This window comes from Triplophysa rosa, linkage group LG17 (assembly GCF_024868665.1).
Source record: "Triplophysa rosa linkage group LG17, Trosa_1v2, whole genome shotgun sequence".
Lineage (NCBI taxonomy): Eukaryota > Metazoa > Chordata > Actinopteri > Cypriniformes > Nemacheilidae > Triplophysa > Triplophysa rosa.
The window spans coordinates 1144112-1165331 of NC_079906.1; the positions used below are offsets into that span (position 1 = coordinate 1144112).

The 21220-nt window shown below is 40.5% G+C and overlaps 1 protein-coding gene and 1 long non-coding RNA gene across 2 annotated transcripts in view; one reads left to right on the forward strand and one right to left on the reverse strand.

Annotated features, from left to right (window-relative positions):
* The window catches only part of plxnd1 (plexin D1), a 77357-nt gene that overhangs the window by 33018 nt on the left and 23119 nt on the right, over positions 1-21220 (reverse strand). Inside the window, exons 10-16 of the mRNA XM_057355905.1 lie at positions 18167-18259; positions 17862-17952; positions 11228-11385; positions 8502-8647; positions 8022-8127; positions 4423-4562; positions 4154-4333 (exon numbers count right to left, since the gene is read on the reverse strand). Of these exons, the coding sequence (XP_057211888.1) occupies positions 4154-4333; positions 4423-4562; positions 8022-8127; positions 8502-8647; positions 11228-11385; positions 17862-17952; positions 18167-18259 (914 nt within the window). The remainder of the gene's footprint in view (positions 1-4153; positions 4334-4422; positions 4563-8021; positions 8128-8501; positions 8648-11227; positions 11386-17861; positions 17953-18166; positions 18260-21220) is intronic.
* Positions 14-21218, forward strand: LOC130567671 (uncharacterized). Its single transcript, XR_008964625.1, has 2 exons — positions 14-956; positions 20841-21218. It is a non-coding gene; the product is annotated as an uncharacterized LOC130567671 (long non-coding RNA).

Here is a 21220-nt window from a genome sequence, read left to right on the forward strand (position 1 = left end):
CATGAGAAACGTGACATAAGTAGAACATGACATAGTATGGGCCCATTATAAGTATACAGAAATTTTGGGAGGCTCTTAAACCCCAGGGGTGAAACTTACACCCCATTGTGAGTGATGTTCTTACAGAGCCTGATAGCCTCTTCAAATGTGGTAATATCCTCGCTCGGAGCTATGACCCGTCAAAGTTGGGCGCAATGTTAAGTCAATGGAATTTTTCGGGTGGTTTTTCGCCCCCCTATTGAACAACCCCCACCCGATCACTTATAAAAGTCATATCACACCATTCCTCAATGGGCCGCTCAATTTTAGCCCTCATTCATGGGTCTACGACAAAAGCTGTGGGACTAGTTACGTGTCCAGTGTCCAGAACAAGAATTATAAAGAACTAGATAGTACATTTTCTAAAGAAACTGTGAGTGATGCTTTCGTGGCAAACCACGGAACTCGGCACTAGGGTGATGACACTTTAAGTACTAATGAATCTAACCAACCCCCATGACTCTAAGATGTTCTGATACAGAGATATAGGTATTGCTAAACGGTTGCTAGGCTGACATGTTTTGTTGCTATGGGCGTGGCTTCGAAGCTTCATGATGATCCTGGGACACTGATAGGTTGCCTGAGTAAAACGAGCCCACCCCATTGTCTCTATGACACTGTGTTGCAAAGATATCCACCTGAACCTTTTATATTGGGAGTCTATGGGATCGGTTGCTAGGTTGCTGTAAATGGTTGCTATGGGCGTGGCTTAATAACTTCATAATGATCATGTCACACTGATTGGTAGCCTGAGTAAAATGAGCCCACCCCCTTGTCTCTAAGTGGTTGTACTGCTAAGATATTCAACACGGGACGTTTTACGCCTTATATGGGCATGCTTCCTGTGATTGGGAAATTTTGGGAGGCTCTTACACCCCAGGATATATGGAGATGGATGACATGCATGGCAGCATGCGGTAAGGAACATTATTCTGTTTACATACAACTACACCTACAACGAAAAGACTTTCAAGTAGGGCTGTCAACGGTAACGCGTTAACGCATGCGATTAATTATTCCAAATTAACGCAGCATCCGTTTGTTTTGACATCCTTTGTCTAGCGTTACATTATGTAATCACGCTCTTATTCGCGCGATTTGAAACAGTTGCTTTGACATGTTCAATGAAGATAGATAGCTTCTAAACTGTGGGACGCGGCAAAACGCAACGCGAAGTCCAGCCTGGTGTGTACAGTAACGGGCTAAAGGCTGCGTTGGTGAATCTCAGTCAGACAGCGCATCCGTGTTAAGCTCTCTTTCGTGCCATGTTTAGAAAGAGGGAAGCACCTTCACGTCATTTCCGGGAGATAAGTCAGTAAATTCGAGTAAAATCACAGAGTTCACTTATCCAGTGCGAATGCGCAACATGATCACAGACAATCTCTGCAATTTATACAAATGACCAGAGGTCCCCAGATAATACCAATCTCGTGTGAATAGGGCTTTAGTCATCCCAATTTATCATAGTTTTAGTCTATTTTTAGTCGACGAAATCTACATTATATTAGTCTACTAAAGTCTATCTGGATTAACTCATTTAATTGGTGTAATTAAATGTTCCATACAAAGATGTAAGTGTTTCGACATAATTTACTTTACCTTGGAATTAAATTAAACCAGGTCATTACCTTTATTTTTCAGAAAAGTTGAGTAACTACTTGATATGCATTGTTGTAACACAGAGAATATTAGACCATGAACGACATGTAGCAGTTCATTCAGTATCATTTTGACTCAATTGACTCGTTCGTTCAGTGAAGGGCATGTTCATTCAGTACATTCAACCAATGAAACGCTCTGACAGAGCTCACGCTCAAGCGCTATTGGCTCGTGTCTCATTGAAGCTGCGCTGTCTTTGCTCCAGACAGTAATGAATGAGAAAAATCTTTCAAAAAGACACATTACATAAACTGCATTACATTTCTTCCATCATGCAGATCACATACTTGTTTTATAGCATGTCATTCGATCTTTTAATATACAGTACGACTCACTTCATCGCTTCTCTGATCGGAATAGCGCTGGTTTCTTTTGATTTACTTTATGTTGCATATCACGTTATGCAGCAGCTCACGTTAGCAGATAAATTAACATTGGCATTTAAAAACGTTTGTGCTGCATTTGTAATGAGTTTCGGGGTCACTCACCTGCAGTCACGCTTCAAGTTTGCTGTGTTTTAACGTCGATTGTAAAGGAAAATATGACGCTTTGTAAACCACTTTGAGACACAGATTGTGTCTTGTGCTTCTCTCTCTACCGCATATGTGAGATAAGCAAGCACACGTGATGCGCTGGTGCAGAGTAGGTAGCGTCTTGACCGCTGAATGAATAGAATTAAACATATCGTAAAATATCCCCATCTCTCGACGATGCGCATCGTAACATTTTTGCATCGCGAAATATCGTAATACGAAGTATCGTTACACCCCTAACAGAAAGCGTTTCGTAAACACTCCTTCAGCAAAGAAGCAAAAACACGACAACAAGGGAGGGACTGAGCCGTTTTGTTGCAATTCTTAGATCAGACGGCTTTGTGTTGTTTCCATACAACACACACGTCTTCCGGTAATCCTGTAGAATTCAACCAATCGGAGGACAACTTCAAATCCGCTGTGTGTTTCAGCTAAATCTGGCGTATGCATCAGACATTAAATCAATGGTCCATGTCCAGACGTCTGAGACTACCCAAAACTCAATGAACATTTGCAAACAGCACCGCAAACTTTGAAACTATGGCTCTCGAGCTGTGGTTAGAAACATAGTTTCTTGTTATGACATTTAGGGGTGGTTTCCCGGGCAGGGCTTAAAGGGATACTTCACTCAAAAGTCATTTACTCACCTTCGAGTTGTTCCAAATCTGTATAAATGTCTTTGTTCTGATGAACACAGAGAAAGATATTTGGAAAAATGCTTATAACCAAACAGATCTTGCCCCCCACTGACTCCCATAGTAAGAAAAATTACTTTATCATTTTTTTTTTGTTCTGTTGAACACAAAAGAAGACATTTTAAAGAATGTAGGACAGCAAACAGTTCTGATGCGCTTTTGACTACCATTGTATTTTTTCCCACTATGGGAGTCAATGGGGGGCAAAATCTGTCTGGTTATAAGCATTCTTCCAAATATCTTTCTCTGTGTTCATCAGAAAAAAAGAAATGTATACAGATTTGGAACAACTCGAAGGTTAGTAAATGATGACAGCATTTTCATTTTTGGGTGAAGTATCCCTTTAAGCCTAGTCCCAGACTAAGTGTCACGGCTCAGTGACGGAAGAACCCATGTGCAGGCAGCGGGATTGAAGGGGTTAACAGAGAACAGCTTTATTTAAATGTAAAACTAAAAACCCACGATGGGGAAAAAGACTGGAACGTAATAAAATATAAGCACGAAACAAAAGACTTCCCACGATGTGGCAAAACCAGAAAATAGAATAACTAGACTTATAAATCAAAAGATAAAGACAAGACTAAACTGACACGACATCCAAACAAGGCAAAACTCCATAAATAGTAAATAACTATAACAAGACAGGGTAGCATGTAAACCAGACACGTACTTGAATGTGGCGATAGCACAAAACACACACCCGCGACAATGACCGAACACAGGACAATGAAACATGAGGACTATCTAAAGGGGAGCAAATCAAGAGGGAACAGGTGGAGACATGAACTAATTAACAAGCAAAAACGAAACGAAAGGGCGGGAACAGAGACACACACTGGAGAGAGAGGGAATGTGGAAGGCCGAAACTTCTCTCTCCACATAAAACAAGGATCCTGTCGTGATTCTGCCACAAGATCAAGAAGACATGATAAGATGAGGCAGAATCACGACACTAAGTTAAATGTTAAAAGTGTCTCGATCGAAAACAATTCGTACTGGCATATCTTAAACTATATCAGTGTGATTGTTTTGCCTCAAGATGCACACCAGTAATGTTTTTTATCTGTAAAGTATGTTCTTAAAATCTACTTAAATATCCTAATTTAACTAAAGCCTAGTCCTCGTTTAAGATAACCCCTTAATGGGAAACCACCCCATAGACTAATATAGGTGTTTTATTTAGTTTATTTGCTATTTTTACATTTTTTTTGTGCTGTGTTGTCTCACCTGAGGTAGCTTTTGTTGGGTTTTATGTAACTGATTGTAGGGTTTTTCTCATAGAAAAACGTGAAATTTGGTGAACCACTGTAACACTGCCCATCGTCGTATACCACACACACTGATACACTCTCCGTGACAGAGGACACCCCTGGTGGCATCACGCATTTGATGACATCACTGGACTGCCTGAAAAATCATATAGGAGTGTGTAATAAAGCTACACAAATATAGGAGATGAGAAATGCTTTTGTACAGTAATAAAAGACTGTACTCACTTGACGATGTTGCAGTTCTGAGTACTGTTGACTTTGACATTAATAACGGATCCAGCATCCAAAAATTCACCCCGAATAGTTAGTCTGGTTCCGCCAGCAAGGGGACCTTGCCTGGGTGTAAAGTCTAGTAGTTTGGGCTCCTGTGTCGTTGACAGACAATGTAGGAGATTTAGGAAGACAAATAAATTGCTAAGTTAAGACCTTCAGGAAGATTCAGCTGTACTGAAAACTAGTAGCTAGTCCAAATTAATAAGGATCTTGCAAAGCTGGTAGACCCTTTTGGTCAGAGTTACCAGTAGTACAGTAGTACCAGTAAATGAAATTTAGTAAGTCTATTTTTTGTAAGATATGTTTTGTTTTTTAACAAAGTCAATATAATATGTACATTTATGCAGTCTGCAGTTTATGCACTCTGCCAGTTTAGCCACAAAGCTACAGAACACAAAGGAAAGGGTGTGTGACTGCATGTTTGAGTGTTTATATTTACAGGTCTGCTCTCTGAAAGGTTGGTTTAACCTACCAAAATCAATGTGACATGCAGGAAATGTAAATACTACACACACACGCACACATTTGAGTAAGCCCTGCAGCATACCTTGCACTGCCCTAGGAGACACACACACACAAATGACATAACATCACATCACATCCTGTGTGTGTGGGGGGGTTTAAAGACTAGCCGAGAGTTAAGGAGAGGATGTTAAAGTGTATGTACAGAGGTTTCTTGAACTCAGGGAATGGGCTAAAGGTTTAAGGAACAAGGATTGGAGCAGTACCCTTTACACTTTCCCGCTCCATCTATTTTTATGAAATTCTTTGGGTGTCAGAGAATATAGTAGGTCTGGGGATTTTGCATTATATCTGATCACAGGAATGACCCATGACCAAGCGTGCCTCTGTATGCCTCTGCAAACTGTAATATCTGTAATAATGAAGGTGCACAGTAACTGTTTTATTTTAAAAACAAAAAGCTTCACACATATTAATCTAACTTTTATTTTTAGGCTTCCATTTTCAGTATATAATCTGTTCAACCCCCCCGCCCCACTAAACCATTTGTTGAGTCAGTGATGTCATTTACATTTATGCATTTGGCAGACACTTTTATCCAATGCGACTTACATTGCATTATCCTATACATTTGTTTCTAAGTATGTGAAATCCCCTGCGATCGAACCCACAACCTTGGCATTGTTAGCACCGTGCTCTTACCACTGAGCTACAGGAAAGCATGTCATGTTGGCTGCTTGGGAAATTTACAACAAAAAAGACTGTGCTTGCATGCACAGGCTTTGTTCCACACATTTTCTCCTCACATATCACTTACTGAACTTTATTAAATGGCTCATTTGAACGCTAGTCGCGACATTCTAAGGGTTGTTATTTTCAAATAACAACCACTCAAACCTATTAACACCCTGTAACCCGAATGCTACAAATCATTTTGAGAGGGGCAGTTTAATATTACACAAAAATGAATTATAAATATGTCTTTTAATAACATATATGACATTATATTTACAAATGATTAAACCTATTTGCCTGTTCGTGACGTTTGAACGTTGTTTCTTACTTTAAAACCGAAACTAAACGGCTTTTCCTCGCGGAAGGTCTGCATTCGGTAAAAATGAGCTAATAAAATATTTCAAATTCACATTTTATGTCCAGTTTTTTTCTCATGTGGCAAGTAGCCGTATAATAAGCGGGATAATGTACAGGCAGCCAGTTGTTATCGCAGAAATAAGCCCCGACAGTGTGATCAGGACCCGACACGAAGCGGAGGAACCATCAGAGTCAAGCGTACATCACATATGGATGTTTACTCAAGTAAAAACATTTTCCTTTAACTCAACATTGAGATGAGTTAGAGCTGTTTACAACAAACTGGGCCTGAATTTAACATTAATACAATACAAATGCAATGTCTTCCAAACTGGAATTTTTTACAAATGCATTTTCAAATGAAATAAATGAAATGGAATTTCATTTAGGTTAGTGATTGAAAAAGTCTGAAATAACTGACTGAAACGCCTTCCTCCAGAGGGACATGGGAGGGTCGCACAGGGGAAAAGGGTGGGTCTTACAAAGCTACTTGGCTGTTGCAATGCATTACTTAAAGAATAAACTTGTTCTTTAAGTAATTTCACTTGTGTAACTTTAAGTAACTTTCACGTGTGTATTTTTCTTGGACGCACAACCTGCACGTTTACAATGTGGATGAAGCATGCAATATCATAGTATTTTTTGCGACAAATAGTTCCACAGTTCTGATGTGTAAGATGTATAAAATCAAGTTTGACCGTTTGAGGCTACAAGTATTTCAACTATTTTAAGAGCAGTTTGTTGTATACAAAGAATAGATTTACACTTGTAAAACTGCTTTTTTCATCATAAAGTTTTTTCATCATTCAATTTTACTTGAATATTGCTTCATAACATAACAGTCCAAGTTAAAATGTACAGACACGTACACTATTAAAAAAAAGGTGCTTCAAAAGGTTCTTCGATGCCATAGAAGAAACTTTTGGTTCCATAAAGATCCTTTAACATCTGAAGAACGTTTCTGTTTGACAAAAGTTTTTTTTAGTGAAAAATTCAGATTATAGAAAAATAAGAAGTAGAGGGTTATTTAAAGAACTTTTGACTCAATGGTTCTTTGTGGAACCAAAAAGGGTTCTTCTATGGCATCTCTGTGAAGAACCTTTTAAGCACCTTTATTTTAAGAGTGTAACTACTTTTCCAAGGAATGCTATGTGCAGTCCATGATATTACTGCAAACTGTCTTTGTTCATATTGTATCTAAAGGCATCTCTAGCTCACGTTTTGTAAGACTTGCGATAATACCATGCTTTGAAGCCATTATTACCGGAAAAACTTTTACATATGCTATTTTGATGCAAAAGTATGAGTTTTAAGTGGTGAATTTCTCGACTACAGTGGGACTTAAAGTCTGAAGTCATGCATTATCGTATCCAGGTCCAAATGCTCTATCAGTTGCCATAGTCAAACAACAAAAATCGCCAATGTAGACTTATATCATGCCGTGTTGTAAAACTACCGAAAAACCTTGATCCCAACCTTTTTCTCCATATCAAAATCCCAGATGACCAGACAGCGATTCAGTTTCTATGAATTATTAAAAGATTGATGTCGGACATTCTGTGAGAATGGAGACTGTAGTGTACATTGTGAGTTTATGAAAGTTTATTTTAAATACTGTATCTGAAATGAATAAATAGTTCATATAAATGTATGTTAAAATTGTACTATAACTTTGGCATTCCTTACGTCACAATTAACAAGTGAAAAAAGATTGTCGGATCATATTTATTTGTATAGTACCTTTCAGAACACACATCATTTCAAAGCAGATTTTAAAGTATAAATAATGGTATATGGACTATTGTTTCAATAAAAATGATGATTAGAAATGTGCCATATAGTAGATAAATGAAGAGGTGGCTCAGAACAGCCATAATATAGTCTGGCCTTTTGTGATGATTAGGATGAGGACAAAACTTCCCAAAATTCCAAAACAAAAAATCTCTAAATACCCAAATAAACGAAATAAAAACAAAGAATGAAAGGTTTATACTCACAACAAAGAAGAACATTTCTCTTGAAACGCCCACTGCATTACTGTTTATGCTCACTGTAACATAATCACTCATCTTTTCCCATGATGCAGCAGTCTCGCAAATTAACCTGTGGCGACACACACATTTTAGATTAGTGGTTCATGTCTGGTCGACACCTTGACTTGGTCACCATGCTTTCTCCGACATTACTTTTTTTAGCTTATGGCTAGTTCAATGTGAGAAACTATCTGGTTTTTGTGCAAAGTTTAGAACATTTAAATGTTATGGACTGGTGTCAACCAGAATTTAGCTTAGACATTTTCAACTATCATAGGCCAACTATAGTAAATAAAAAAGAAAGATTGGTGTAATAATGAATTTCATAGACAAACCTATGATATCCCATTGTTTTCCAAAAATAAAGATTTGTAAAAAGGGGACTGCCATATGTATTAAGGTATAAACAAAAACTAGTACAAACATAAATGGGAGTGTACTTACTTTACTGAAACAGTGTAATATTCAGGCAGTATCTTACAGGGCACATGCCCGATGGACACGTTCACATGATCAGCGCTGTGTCCAAGATTTTTTCCCTGTATTGTGAGAAGCGTTCCGCCCATCAAAGGCCCTCTGAGCGGTTCAATCTACATAACAACAGAAAATAGATTAAAGGATCTTTAATGAATGTGTTAAAAAATACAACAAGATTTTGAAAACATTTACTTTCGTTTTTGGACCATGGTGAAAGAACAACTCAGTGACTCAATGACCCCAAATTGCATTTTACAATTGAATCAACAAATATTATATATAAATATATAACTATCATTTTTACGTAAGAAAAAAGGACACTGAAGCATCTCTAAGAGAAATCAGGAGACCCCTGCCTAATCTGCTCTGCTCATTGTCTGCGTTTTTGGTTTCCTTCTCTAAAATTGTTTCCAAACCTAGCAAGCTCTTTTAGGCAGCATACAAAGGCAACAACTGGGGGCTGTCTGGCCTTCAGTTTTCTAAATTCCAAGACAATGTATCATTAAAAGATTAGGAATTCCCCCAAACAAAAAACACATTCAGCCAATATGGATGCTGAACGTGTATTTTAATGATAAATAATTTAATAAAGCAAACATACTAAATAAATGAAATAGGTATAACGTGTTCAATCAAATAAAAATGACCAACTTCTTCCAATACTGTTATGCTTATATTGCATCTACACCTAAAGGTGGGTGAGGGGTGACACACAGTATGGAAGCTCAAAAAGGTTTTAGCAGAGAGCACAGAGAATGACGTCCAGACAAAAACTCCCCCTGTTATGCAGACACTCTGTGTGCTGGCCTCAGGCTAATATTAGCTCAAGACAAGAACTAACTTAATCACGAAAACTAACAGTGCACCAGGTGCACCACTGATTGTGTATTAGGTGATTGTTTATAGAACTTTGTCTCTATACACTATATAAATATGACTGGAGTTGTAACTTTCTGAATGACACTACACTAATATTCACACTTTTGAAAGGATGTTTATTTATTCTGTCTGGGTTTTAACAACTGTGCGGAAAATACGAAAAGGTTGATCAACCAACCCTTTACATTATAAACTCAATATGCAAAGGCGGCAAGGGGGAGGAGCGCTGATTTTTTTTAAATTCTACTCGCAACACAAAAAGCTCTGCATTTAACACTGTTTTAAACATCAAATGCATAATATAAGGCATCTGTAGAATTAAAACCTGTAAAACACACAACTCGCTGAAGGCTTAACAGCCAACTTGATAATTATTTCCTTCAGTGAAACGAGCCCCAGTTCACATCATTCATTCTCTTAATTTACACCTCATACTGAAGTGAGAGACAGAAAAGGGGAAAGTGTGAAGAGAGGACAGAATGCACAGCATGTTGTTTTCAGCAACCTATTCCAGAAAATACTTCTGATGTAATATTAGGATAATTTTTTTACTCACAGTCCTGACATTAGCGTAATAATCCAGCACCCATTTTAAGTTTTACATTAAAAACTGTCTCTGCCTCCTTACACTTACTTTGAATGTGATTCCTTGACCAAAAACCCCCCACAGAATTTGTCTGATAATTTTTAAGTGATACTGTGACTGACGTAGGGCTGTCACAGTATTACTTAAAAATTATAAGACAAATTCTGTGGGTTTTTTTTCTATGGGGTGATTATTTGATTTGACTGTCACAGTCACTCAGATATGACACGTTTTACTAACTAGATTATAATAAAGTTTTTCTATTTTTCTAGATTTCTATATACTAGATTTTCAAGTGTAGATTTAACTCAAAGTAGCTTATACACTGTATTGCTCCTAACAAAAAAACTAAACAAAAAAATATATCTTAACAAAATGTTTAATAACCATAGATAAAAAAAGTTTGTATCATGTGGCTGTTGAATACTGTGGGTCAAAGTACTAAAGCTTTATTTATTGATACTGCTGGACGGTTGTAAGCTTTTTGTTTTTGATAACACAAATTAGTCCCGTCTGTTGCTTGTATGTGTCAGCTTGGTATAATTTAATTATTATACATTAGCATACATTAAACAAAATCAAAAATACCTTTGATTATTTTTAATCAAGTATGAATGTCATAGACCATTTTACCTGACACAAACCTTGGTCCAGTTTTAGTTGAGATTTTTTCAGAAACCTACAGGCACTAGGTTGACTACCTATTGTAAGATACACTTTTATCTTCACAGTTCCAGCCGCATTTTCACTACAATGCATTCAGGGGTGGACTGGCCATCTGGTATACCGGGCGTTTTCCTGGTCGGCCACTAACGTATGGGGCGAGAACGGAGGCATTGGCCGCTAACGTATGGGGCAGTAACGGACGTGTTTGCCGCTAACGTATGGGGCCATAACGGACGTGTTGGCCACTTAGACGGACGTATTATAAATGCGAATGCATGCAACGCGAATGCAAAAGACATGTATGCATGCCCCCCGTCGACAGATTCGGTGGAGGGGCAATGCGGGCCTAAAAATGCCAGGGCCGATTTTTCTTCTCAGTCCAGCCCTGAGTGCATTTTATATCGAGTGAGTGAGTGAGTGAGTGAGTGAGTGAGTGAGTGAGTGAGTGAGTGAGTGAGTGAGTGAGTGAGTGAGTGAGTGAGTGAGTGAGTGAGTGAGTGAGTGAGTGAGTGAGTGAGTGAGTGAGTGAGTGAGTGAGTGAGTGAGTGAGTGAGTGAGTTACCTTCTGTATGTGAGGGTCTGGGCAGTGCGTTGTAATGAATTGGCAGTGGTCTCGTGGGTGACAGCTGTTATCACACCAGGTGCATAGGTGACCCTGCTTCTCACGACCCCAACACTGAGAGCAGTCACTGTCCCCCGCAGTGCAGCTGTATACCTCCACTATATGCAAACAAACACATACAGACAAGATAGCAATGTGTTCATGTAAGAGTTATGAATCACCTCACATTAATACGTTATTAATGTGTTGACACTAGTGCTGTCACAATAACAGACTTCTCTCCACGATTATTGTGGCCAACAGAATTCATAATAACAATACTATCACAATAACTATTTGAAATGTTAAAAAATAAATAATGCTGCTAATCAAATTCATCTTTAATTTGATTTTGGTTTTCTTTTTTCTTTAAAATATGAGTGTAGGAAGTTGGAGAGTTTGTAACCATTTGTAACCATTATCTTAATGTTCGATGGTACCTCAAAATATTTAGTTGAAGTGTCAACCAGATTTTGTATTACTGTGGTAAAAATGTATATACTATTAATAAAATTAAATGTTAGGTAATGTTTAGGCATGGGGAGCCCCACATTCTGACTTTGCTTTGGTCCCCAAAAATGCACACCCCTGCTTTGTTTCTCCATACCTCAGCAGTGACTAAAGCCCTCCGCGTCTAGAGACTAAATTTATTTTTCACTGCCGCAGCAGTGATTTCATCCCCGGTCTTTTAGCACTGCACTCTCTCAACTGTTTAGAAAAAGCTTATAGGGGTCAATATCTTAAAGCTTTCCTGTAGCTCATGGTAAGAGCATGGCACTAGGTCATGGGTTCAATCCCAGGGGATTGCACATACTTAGAAACAAATGTATAGGATAATGCAATGTAAGTCGCTTTGGATAAAAGCGTCTGCCAAATGCATGAATGTAAATGTAATATGACGTGATTAAAAAAAGTATTAACTTGTGTTTTTGGTGCAATACAATATGTCTATATGTTTTAAGGTTGAAAAAACTCATTACTTTTCACATACCGTACATAATTGTTGCTCCTCTATGCCCCGTCTTTCTAACATTGTCAGATTAAACCAGATTAGCATTTACCTGTTGCTTAGTGACAGTTGTCTTGAATTAAATCAGAAACGCGATGGAGCTGCGTAGTTTGACTACATCTAATATTGATTCATGAGTTGAATATATGCGCTTAATCTGCGCAGAATTTGAAACAACGGCAAACTGTGATTTGACATCGTTACCACAGAATGTAGACACGATTCTCATCATTTCATTCACCGCGACCCCGTCCAAAGACTAACATTGCAGACCCCGCTCACCCTGCATTTTGAAAAACTCATCGGATCTAGACGAATCACAATAATGACCCATTTTGGATCCAAAACGGTGAATTTCGGAGAAAGGTGACAAGTTTGCATCCCTGTGGCTCCCCTCAGGGGCCAGACCGACAGTTTCCAGATCCCCAGCCTCGGGTGGAAGAAATGCCCCCTGCATTTGAAACAGAAAGACTTTCCTGACAGCAAGCTCCTGGCCAAGTCTGATGCAGCGAATGCCTCTCTATAACCACTAAAGCTACAAATTAATAGGCAGATGGCAGAAGCCATCTGTTTGGTGGCACGGACAGCAAGATCTGTGGCCCACAGGTCTTTTGACCTGCCACATACGCCTTACCCACAAGCCAGATTTCACTCTGCATAGCCCAGAGGGCAAGGGGGGTTTGTCTCTTCCATCCTCTACATTGCCCTGTATCCACTCTCATGCACCCCAAAAACTGAGAAATAATTTTACGTTTCCAGGGTAAAAACATGTGCGTGTACCCTTTGAAGACCTCGACAATTCAGTGTGGAGACAAGAACGTGAGATTACAGCAGGGAGGCTGCACCTAGCTAGAAGTCAAAAAGTGGTCATCAAGTCAGAAAAAAGAAAGTTGCTGGTCTAGGTTCAACTGAGCAACACACAAATGATCACCTCAAGCAGGTCCTCAAATGAGGCTACAGAACCCACCTGCATGTCTGTACCTATAGATCCTCTTCAGGTGTAGACAGCATGAGGTAGTTGTTTGGGTCAGTAAAGCTTGTAGACCATGTTTCCAAAACCGCAACAAGTTTGACATTTACCTGGAATATCCATTCCAGCACCTTACCTTATTGTATTAATCAGCCAAGACAGCCTGACCATATCCAGACTCTTAGTTCATGGCAAATTGTGTCCGCCCACAACACCACTTAGCTATGTCAGTCACTTCAGCCAGGGAAATAGGCAATGACTCTTCCAAGTCTTCCATACTGGCCTCAATTTATAAGGACGTGTCCCCTGGGTTCAAAGTTCCACAAAGTGTTCTTTATACCTGAAAACTAAATCACCAAGTACCCCACAATGAAGGTGAAAGTCGTACAACCAACATTACAACCCACCGGTCCTCAGGGCCCAGGTTCGGGTGCTGCCAAGGACTCTAGCTCACTACACATTGGGACACTGAAGACTTATTTTCCTGTGACGTGACTGCTTAAGTGCGTTATGATACTTATTTACAACAAGCAAAACTGACATTTCTCTGACTTGAAAAACATTATGTTGCATAGATTGTTTTGAGTATTAAATTTAAATGTTAAGTAGATTATGTTCCCAGCCTATCTAGCGATGTGTGTTTATGTATATTATATTAGAAATGCTTGTCTTTTAAAAAGTTCTGTCACATTTTATGATGTTTACTGAGTCGGCTTGTGCAATTTCGGTTAGACAGCTTCAAAAAAAGTCACATGATATTCGATAAAGGAACGTAGGGAGCATAGTGGGAAAACGTTCCGTTCACTGGAGGGATTTTGCGAATGAGACAGCCTAAAGACGCATCTTTTTACTCTTGTATACACTACACTTCCATAATATAAATCCTCTGAGGGTTTAGGCTGCATTAGTTAGATCAACCAGAACCAGGGAACACTTCCAAAAACAAATTATGTACTTGTTGCATCAAAGAGTGCAGAACAGTACTCTACTCTCAGCTGTCTTGTCAATGTCTCATTGTTCCGAGGTTACCACAGCGAGCAGAATGCAGTTCATGCCCAGGCCTGATGGTCGAGTGGAGAATGGGAAGTGGCGACCTGACAAGAGCTGAGATGATAGAGCTGGATAAAGAAGGATGCGGCAATTTGACACGTCTTCACTACAAAATTTCAACTGCTACTAGATTATTAATGATCATCTTTAACCTATAATTTACCTTAAGTTTGTTTTAATTTTTTATTTAGCCTAGTTGTGCAAGCACTGTCGAGCTTGTGCAGAGGCTGCAGCTTTTGCCAGACGGGAACTGGAATCCCCTGGTTGGGCCTGGGTTCTTCACACAGCACGTGTCAGCAGTGCGAAAGCAGCGCATATTGTTTTCGGTGCACGTGTTCCCAGATGAGAGAATTCATAGGAGCAGAAGATCATTTCGGCGCCGAGTCTATTTTTGCAGCACTGCTCACATTCAATTAAAGCGACAGTGCATATTTTACAGACAAACTCCAAATGGATTGACAGGAAAAAGTAACACTTTTACCTTTAAAGCATGTAAGTGGTGTCTAATGTGTTTTTAACAGTCGCTGTCATGATTCTGCCTCATCATGTCATGTCTTTCTTGGTCTTGTGGCAGGATCATGACCAGAGTCTCATGTTTTGTGTGGAGAGAGGCATGTTATTGTCGGTTCTGACATAACATGCCCTCTCTCCGGTCTCATCTTTGGCCCCGCCCCTCTCGTTACCTCGTTTAGCTTTCCATCAGTGTTTCATTCCTGACACCTGTCCCTTGTTAATTATCCTTTGTTAGTCTCCCTATTTAATATCCTTGTGTTTGCTGTCCTGTGCTAGTTCATTTTGTGAGTTTACCATGTTTGTGTCCTGCCAGTCGTTTGACTGTTATCTTGTCAAGTGGATTATTCCTTACCTTGTGGATTATACCCTGTCATGTTGGAGTTTATCGTGTCTCTAGGCCTTGTTTCCCCAGTCCTGTATATCGTGTGAGTTTTTTAGTTTTGACCCTGTTCTTCTGTTTTTGCTCCCTCATGGGAAGTCTTTTGTTTCTAGTTTATTTATGTAGTCAAGCTCCTGTTTTACTCCCCATCGTGGGTTTTTGTTTGTATGTTTAAATAAATCTAATAATAACGACATAATCTAATAATAACTGACATAACGAACTAGCCAAAACAGAACCCAGCAGGCAGCACATGGACGGTGCAACTACTACCCGGTGGCCTTGTACCACCAATCCCGAGTGGTGGAAGGCGATCGCTTCCCAGTCTGGAGGACGCCCATTCCCTGCCCAGCGCCATCGTCCCTTGCTGGGCTATGCTCGGGACGTCGAGGCCAGGAGGGCTTCCGTTCCCGAGGTGCTGGTCCGCACCTATCTGATGGCCAGGATGGATGACCCTCCACCCTTTCCAGAGCGGGAGGAGATGGTTTATCAGCCGTTCCCACAGTTGGTGGAATGGCTGCAGCTCCGAGAGGAGCTAGTCAAAGGCTCTTCTCCCAGCTGCCATCAGGTCTCCTCTCGTTCCGGTCTGGTGTCCGTCCCGGAGGACCGCGTGATAGGCATCCTCACCGTGGGGAACCCAGCACCTTCTGTCCCGAGCTCGGTAGCTCCTGACCCTCCTAAGACCCTCCGTGGCAAGCGGGGGAGGAGGGCGTCCTGGGAGACGTCTGCGGACTCCTCCGGTGCGGAGCTAGCCATGCCCCCCCACCGCTACCTCGCAACCGGCCACTGGCCATGTGGTCCGGTTAAAGAAGAAGAGGCAGCGGAGGGGGCGCGGAGCTCTGTGCAGCCGGCGACCAGTCCTGTCCAGCACCTGGAATCCAGTCCGGTCCAGCCGGTATTTAGTCCGGTCCAGCAGCCGGCAATCCAGCCGGTGATCCAGCCGGCATCCCAGCCGGCATCCAGTCCAGTCCAGCAGTCGGAGTTCAGTCCGGTCCAGCCGGTATCCAGTCCGGTCCAGCAGCCGGCAATCCAGCCGGTGATCCAGCCAGCATCCCAGCCGGCATCCAGTCCGGTCCAGCAGCCGGTATCCAGTCCAGTCCAGCAGCCGGCAATCCAGCCAGTGATCCAGCCGGCATTCCAGCAGACATCCGATCCAGAAGCCGGAGTCCAGTCCGGTCCAGCAGCCGGCAATCCAGCCGGTGATCCAGCCAGCGATCCAGCCGGCGTCCCAGCCAGCATTACGGCCGGGAGTACCCCCTTTCCCATTGGGATACATAACTCCCACACCCTTGTCCCCAAGGATTTCCCTTATTGGCCCTATGCCACGCTCTCGAGAGCCCCTCGAGAGCCCCCAGGACTAGAACTGTTCCCCCCGTTCCCAAACCCATTGGACTCCCTCCCATGTACGCTGGTGTGCCCCCACCCCCCTCCCGTTTGTTTTTTTATTATCCCACCCTGACCCTTCTGTAATGTTTTTTTGTCTGCCCTTGATCTTGTTCACTATGTGTTGTTGGTTCTTGTCACTGTCTCAGTCTGTCTTGTCTTGTTTGTCACCTTGAGGAGCGCCAGGATGTCGCTCCTTAAGGGGAGGCTTCTGTCATGATTCTGCCTTATCATGTCATGTCTTTCTTGGTCTTGTGGCAGGATCATGACAAAGCCTCATGTTTTGTGTGGAGAGAGGCATGTTATTGTTGGTTCTGACATAACATGCGCTGTCTCCGGTCTCGTCTTTGGCCCCGCCCCTTGTTTCCCCAGTCCTGAATATCGTGTGAGTTTTTTAGTTTTGACCCGGTTCTTCTGTTTTTTCCCCCTCGTGGGAAGTCTTTTGTTTCTAGTTTATTTATGTAGTCAAGCTCCTGTTTTACTCCCCATCGTGGGTTTTTGTTTGTATGTTTAAATAAATCTAAGTTTTTTCACACACCGCTACCTGCGTCTGGGTCCTCTTCCCTGAACTGATCCTGACAGTTTTTTGGCCAAAACCACAACAGCACATTTAAAGGATTTATAATACAAGTATATCTTAAATGTTATGCTTATATTGCATATGAAGGAATGGAAAACGATCGCATTACGCTGTCAGTGTACTGTCTGAAACCCACTGTCATCATAACCTTCTGAAAAAACAGATAAAACTACATAGACATTAATGATTTCGTATCCTTCAAAGCACGATGGCTTTTTATTTATAACTTGTATTACGTAGATCTAAAAGAGTATGAGACAGGTGGATATAACAAATCAAAGTTATGCAATCTACTTAAAAAGTGCTTTGAAGTTCTGGAAGATATTTTGCTCATTGTTGTATTTAAATAACGTAATGCGAAATTGCGTTGTTGTACTGTGGTACCCAGGCAGCGCGGTGCACGGTGCATATGCTGCCGGTGTGAAAGGACAATGGGCACACGCTGCTAACGCTCTCCCTACGCGCTCACACGTGCAGTATGAAATGGGCGTTAGATGTCTCACTATACAAACAGCAGGTGAGCCCCATGATTCAAAGTGATTATTAAATAAACTAAATTATGCTAATTTGAATGCAAAAAAGTTCTGTGATGGTTAGGCTTAGGGGATACAATATGCAGTTGGTACAAAATAGAACTCGTTATATAAATACAAAGCCCCCAAAATGTATTGTGTAAAAACAAACATGTTTGTGTGAATGAGACTGTATTACCTGTCATTGGCTGTGGGCTGTCTATATATTTGTCTGTTCCTTTTCTCCGCAGGTTTAGATGAAATGCCTCACTTAACAATGCCGTTTTCAGCTGTACGCACATAAAAAATGGATTGTGTTAGTAGTGTACTGCGGCCCATGAACCTCAAGGAGCTAACTGGCTACAATTTTTAACATGCAACAAAAAAGTATGCACACCAAGACAAGCAAAATGTTAAAAAAATTAGTAAACAGTCAAATTTGATGTAATGTTGACAATGAAATTATTATTTGCTGCTGTAAGTGTTGTTATAGAATGAACTTACTGTCACTCCACTGCAGTTCAAAGACGGCCTCCCATCGAGCCAGTCAGCTCTGTACAGCTGCCCATTGCCAAAGTCACACTCCAAATCAGTACCCTACACACACACAGACAGAGTAGCATGACAACCAGAGCCATAGCTATGTCCAATCAAAGCAGTCTCCTGAGGGAATAAAGACATGTTGAAACAACATCACAAGACCATCAGACAGACAATAGAACTCTCATGACTAACCGTTGTTTGTCTTCTCAAACAACCCACTCTTATGTCTAAATTCCCATTTTCTCAGCTGCTCGCTGCAATGCCATGCAAACTAGTCCAAAATACATACAAGCTTGTTCTGGTTCACAAAGATTGAACCAGACTTTCCCTCTCTCTCTTACATGATCTCTTACACCTTTTTATGAATCAACTTCCAAGTTTTTTTTAAGATTTGTGATTTAGGTATGAATAAGAATTTAAAATACGATATATAATTGTTATAGTTCTAAAGAACTGTAATCTGCTGACATTGTGAATTGCAAATCATTCCAGCCCTAAGAGAAAGGAAAAAAATCACTCTCTCACAGCTCAATTATTTCTCAAAGACATCCATAAGATTAAATTGAGAGCAAAAGGAAACTTTTGCGTAATTTTCCTGCGTGTCAGATGTTTTCTCCTGAGAAAAAGACCTAGAAATCTCACAAATGTCTTAAGAGTTTCAAAATAGTTCTCAACCATGTCACAAACTTTGCTCAGATTTGCCTAAGCTCTCCTATAAAAAGGCAATATTCCTGATCTCATTTGTGTTTTTATTTCTCCTAACAAACTGAAATCTCCATCTCCAAGAATGAGTAATAACATTTTCCTCTGGGCTTAAGCCTTAACAGAATATACACATTACATGTGAACACGTAAATCTATCTGGAAATGCTAATCTAACTTTATATATGCCTAAAGCCCCCACAGTGAGATTTGGAAGAGACTGCAGATTGGAGCATCTGAGGACATCATCAGTGGCGTAGTGCAAAAGGCGGGACCCCTTTACCGCATAATCAAATTAGTGGAATTCAAGCACACTTTCTTTAAAGTCACAATAAAATCAAACAGATTTTCAAAAGAAGTGTTTTACACAGTGTTGCAGTGATTATTATAAATGATTTATTCGTGCACACCATGATAAAAAAAATCATTTTGCATCAAAACATTAAGCTCCTCTCCCCCTCTCAACAACAACACTTCAACACATAAAACAAGAGATAGGACTATACTGACTTTCCAATGGCAGGCATTTTTAGCCCTCCCCTCCAGGCCCAACTTACAACAAACCAATCAAAAAGGGAAGGGCAAAATAAAGCCCCGCCCTACATTTTTTTCTAATTTAAGAAGCCGTTTCATTGGAATATACGTCACGACATGGAAAAGAAGTCAATCGCAACTTCTGTTTCATGGTGAATTTAAAAAAATGCGTACCAGTACCATAGTAAGCTATGCCACTTACTAGACCATATCTTGCCTCAAAAATATTTTTAAAACTACTACACAGTAATGAATTTGACTTTTGCAAATGGGAATACAACGAGTTAATAACAATGTTTTACAATCAAGCTAACAATAAAAGTAATTAATTTACTGCATTTAGAGAAGGAATGCAATAAAGCATTTTACCATTACGAGTGTTCAAAAAGTTATTTTCTCTTGGCATTTTTCTGCGCAAAGTCTTTCACAATGTCTGTTATGACATCTGAAGCGCACACTGGCTTTCAATGCTGAGAATGGCAAGTTCGGAAAGTCTGTCCTGGCTCACTGTGCTTCTTAGATAACTTTAATTAGTTTTTATTTAGAAAATGAAATCTTGCCACTTACCACAGAGACAGGGAAGTTAAAATAGCTTCAGCGCAGTAGCCACATCTATGACACTCGGACAACGTTTTTCAGATAGGCTATTTTATCTTACTCATTTTGCAAGGATTTCACTACTATGCTAATTTTCAGGACAATTGTGGCTATTCTTGATTACGAATGGATAACACTGATGACATAAGATACTGTGATCAGCAAATTGCAGGCAAAAACTAATACCAAAATATGGTCCCATTTATTCACATCATAAATAAGATTTTTTGGTCCCCCCAACACACGGGGCACTCCAACAGTGCCCGTCTGTTACGCCACTGGTCATCATTATCTACATTACACATGTTGTATCTATATTGTGGCAGTAGCATTTAAACATGTGAAATTGCAATGCACACATGAGCACTGCATTAGACACAGAAAGCTACTCACCTAACAGAGGTTGTTCTAAGCTAGAAGATTATTAGTTGTTTACATAAACACAAAAACTTAGAACAGGCAACTGAACAGGCAAGAGAACTGTGGGCCATGCAAACCACACAACATCAATTCATATTACAGGGATACTCCACCCAAAAATGAAAATCCTGTCATGAATTACTCCCCCCAAGTTGTTGCAAACCTGTATAAATGATTTATCATATTTGGAAAAATGTAAGCAACTGACATTGCTGGGACATCATTGACTACCATAGTAGGAAAGATTAATATGGTAGTCAAAGGTGCCCTAAAACTGCTCGCTTTCCTTAATTCTTCAAAATATCTATTGTTTTGTTCAAAAAAGTTATAAAATAATTTTTCCTTCCCAAAACATTTATCCAAATATCTTTGTGTTTAACAGATGTGGCGATTCACCCCTTGCGCAATCAGTGTCGCCAGGGAAACGGATGAGACACAGCTGCCGATCATCAACTCACCAATCAACTGGGCATAAAAGCCAGCGGGACAGAAGACACTGTGAGCTACCACTCCCATGCAAGCCAGGGTTAATTCTTATGTCTTCTGTCTCGCAGGATGGGACGATCGACGGCGGGAGCACGCACGGAAGAGATATTTACACGGTGGACGGACACGCACTTGGGCACGGAGATCACGGTTAACTGGAGGAACTAGTCCAGAGGCACTCCCACGCCGGGCATCCACCAAACCACCGAACTTTACACGGAACACCCTGCACTCACCGTTTGAATAAAAACTCCCCTCCTGGGCTGAAAAACTACT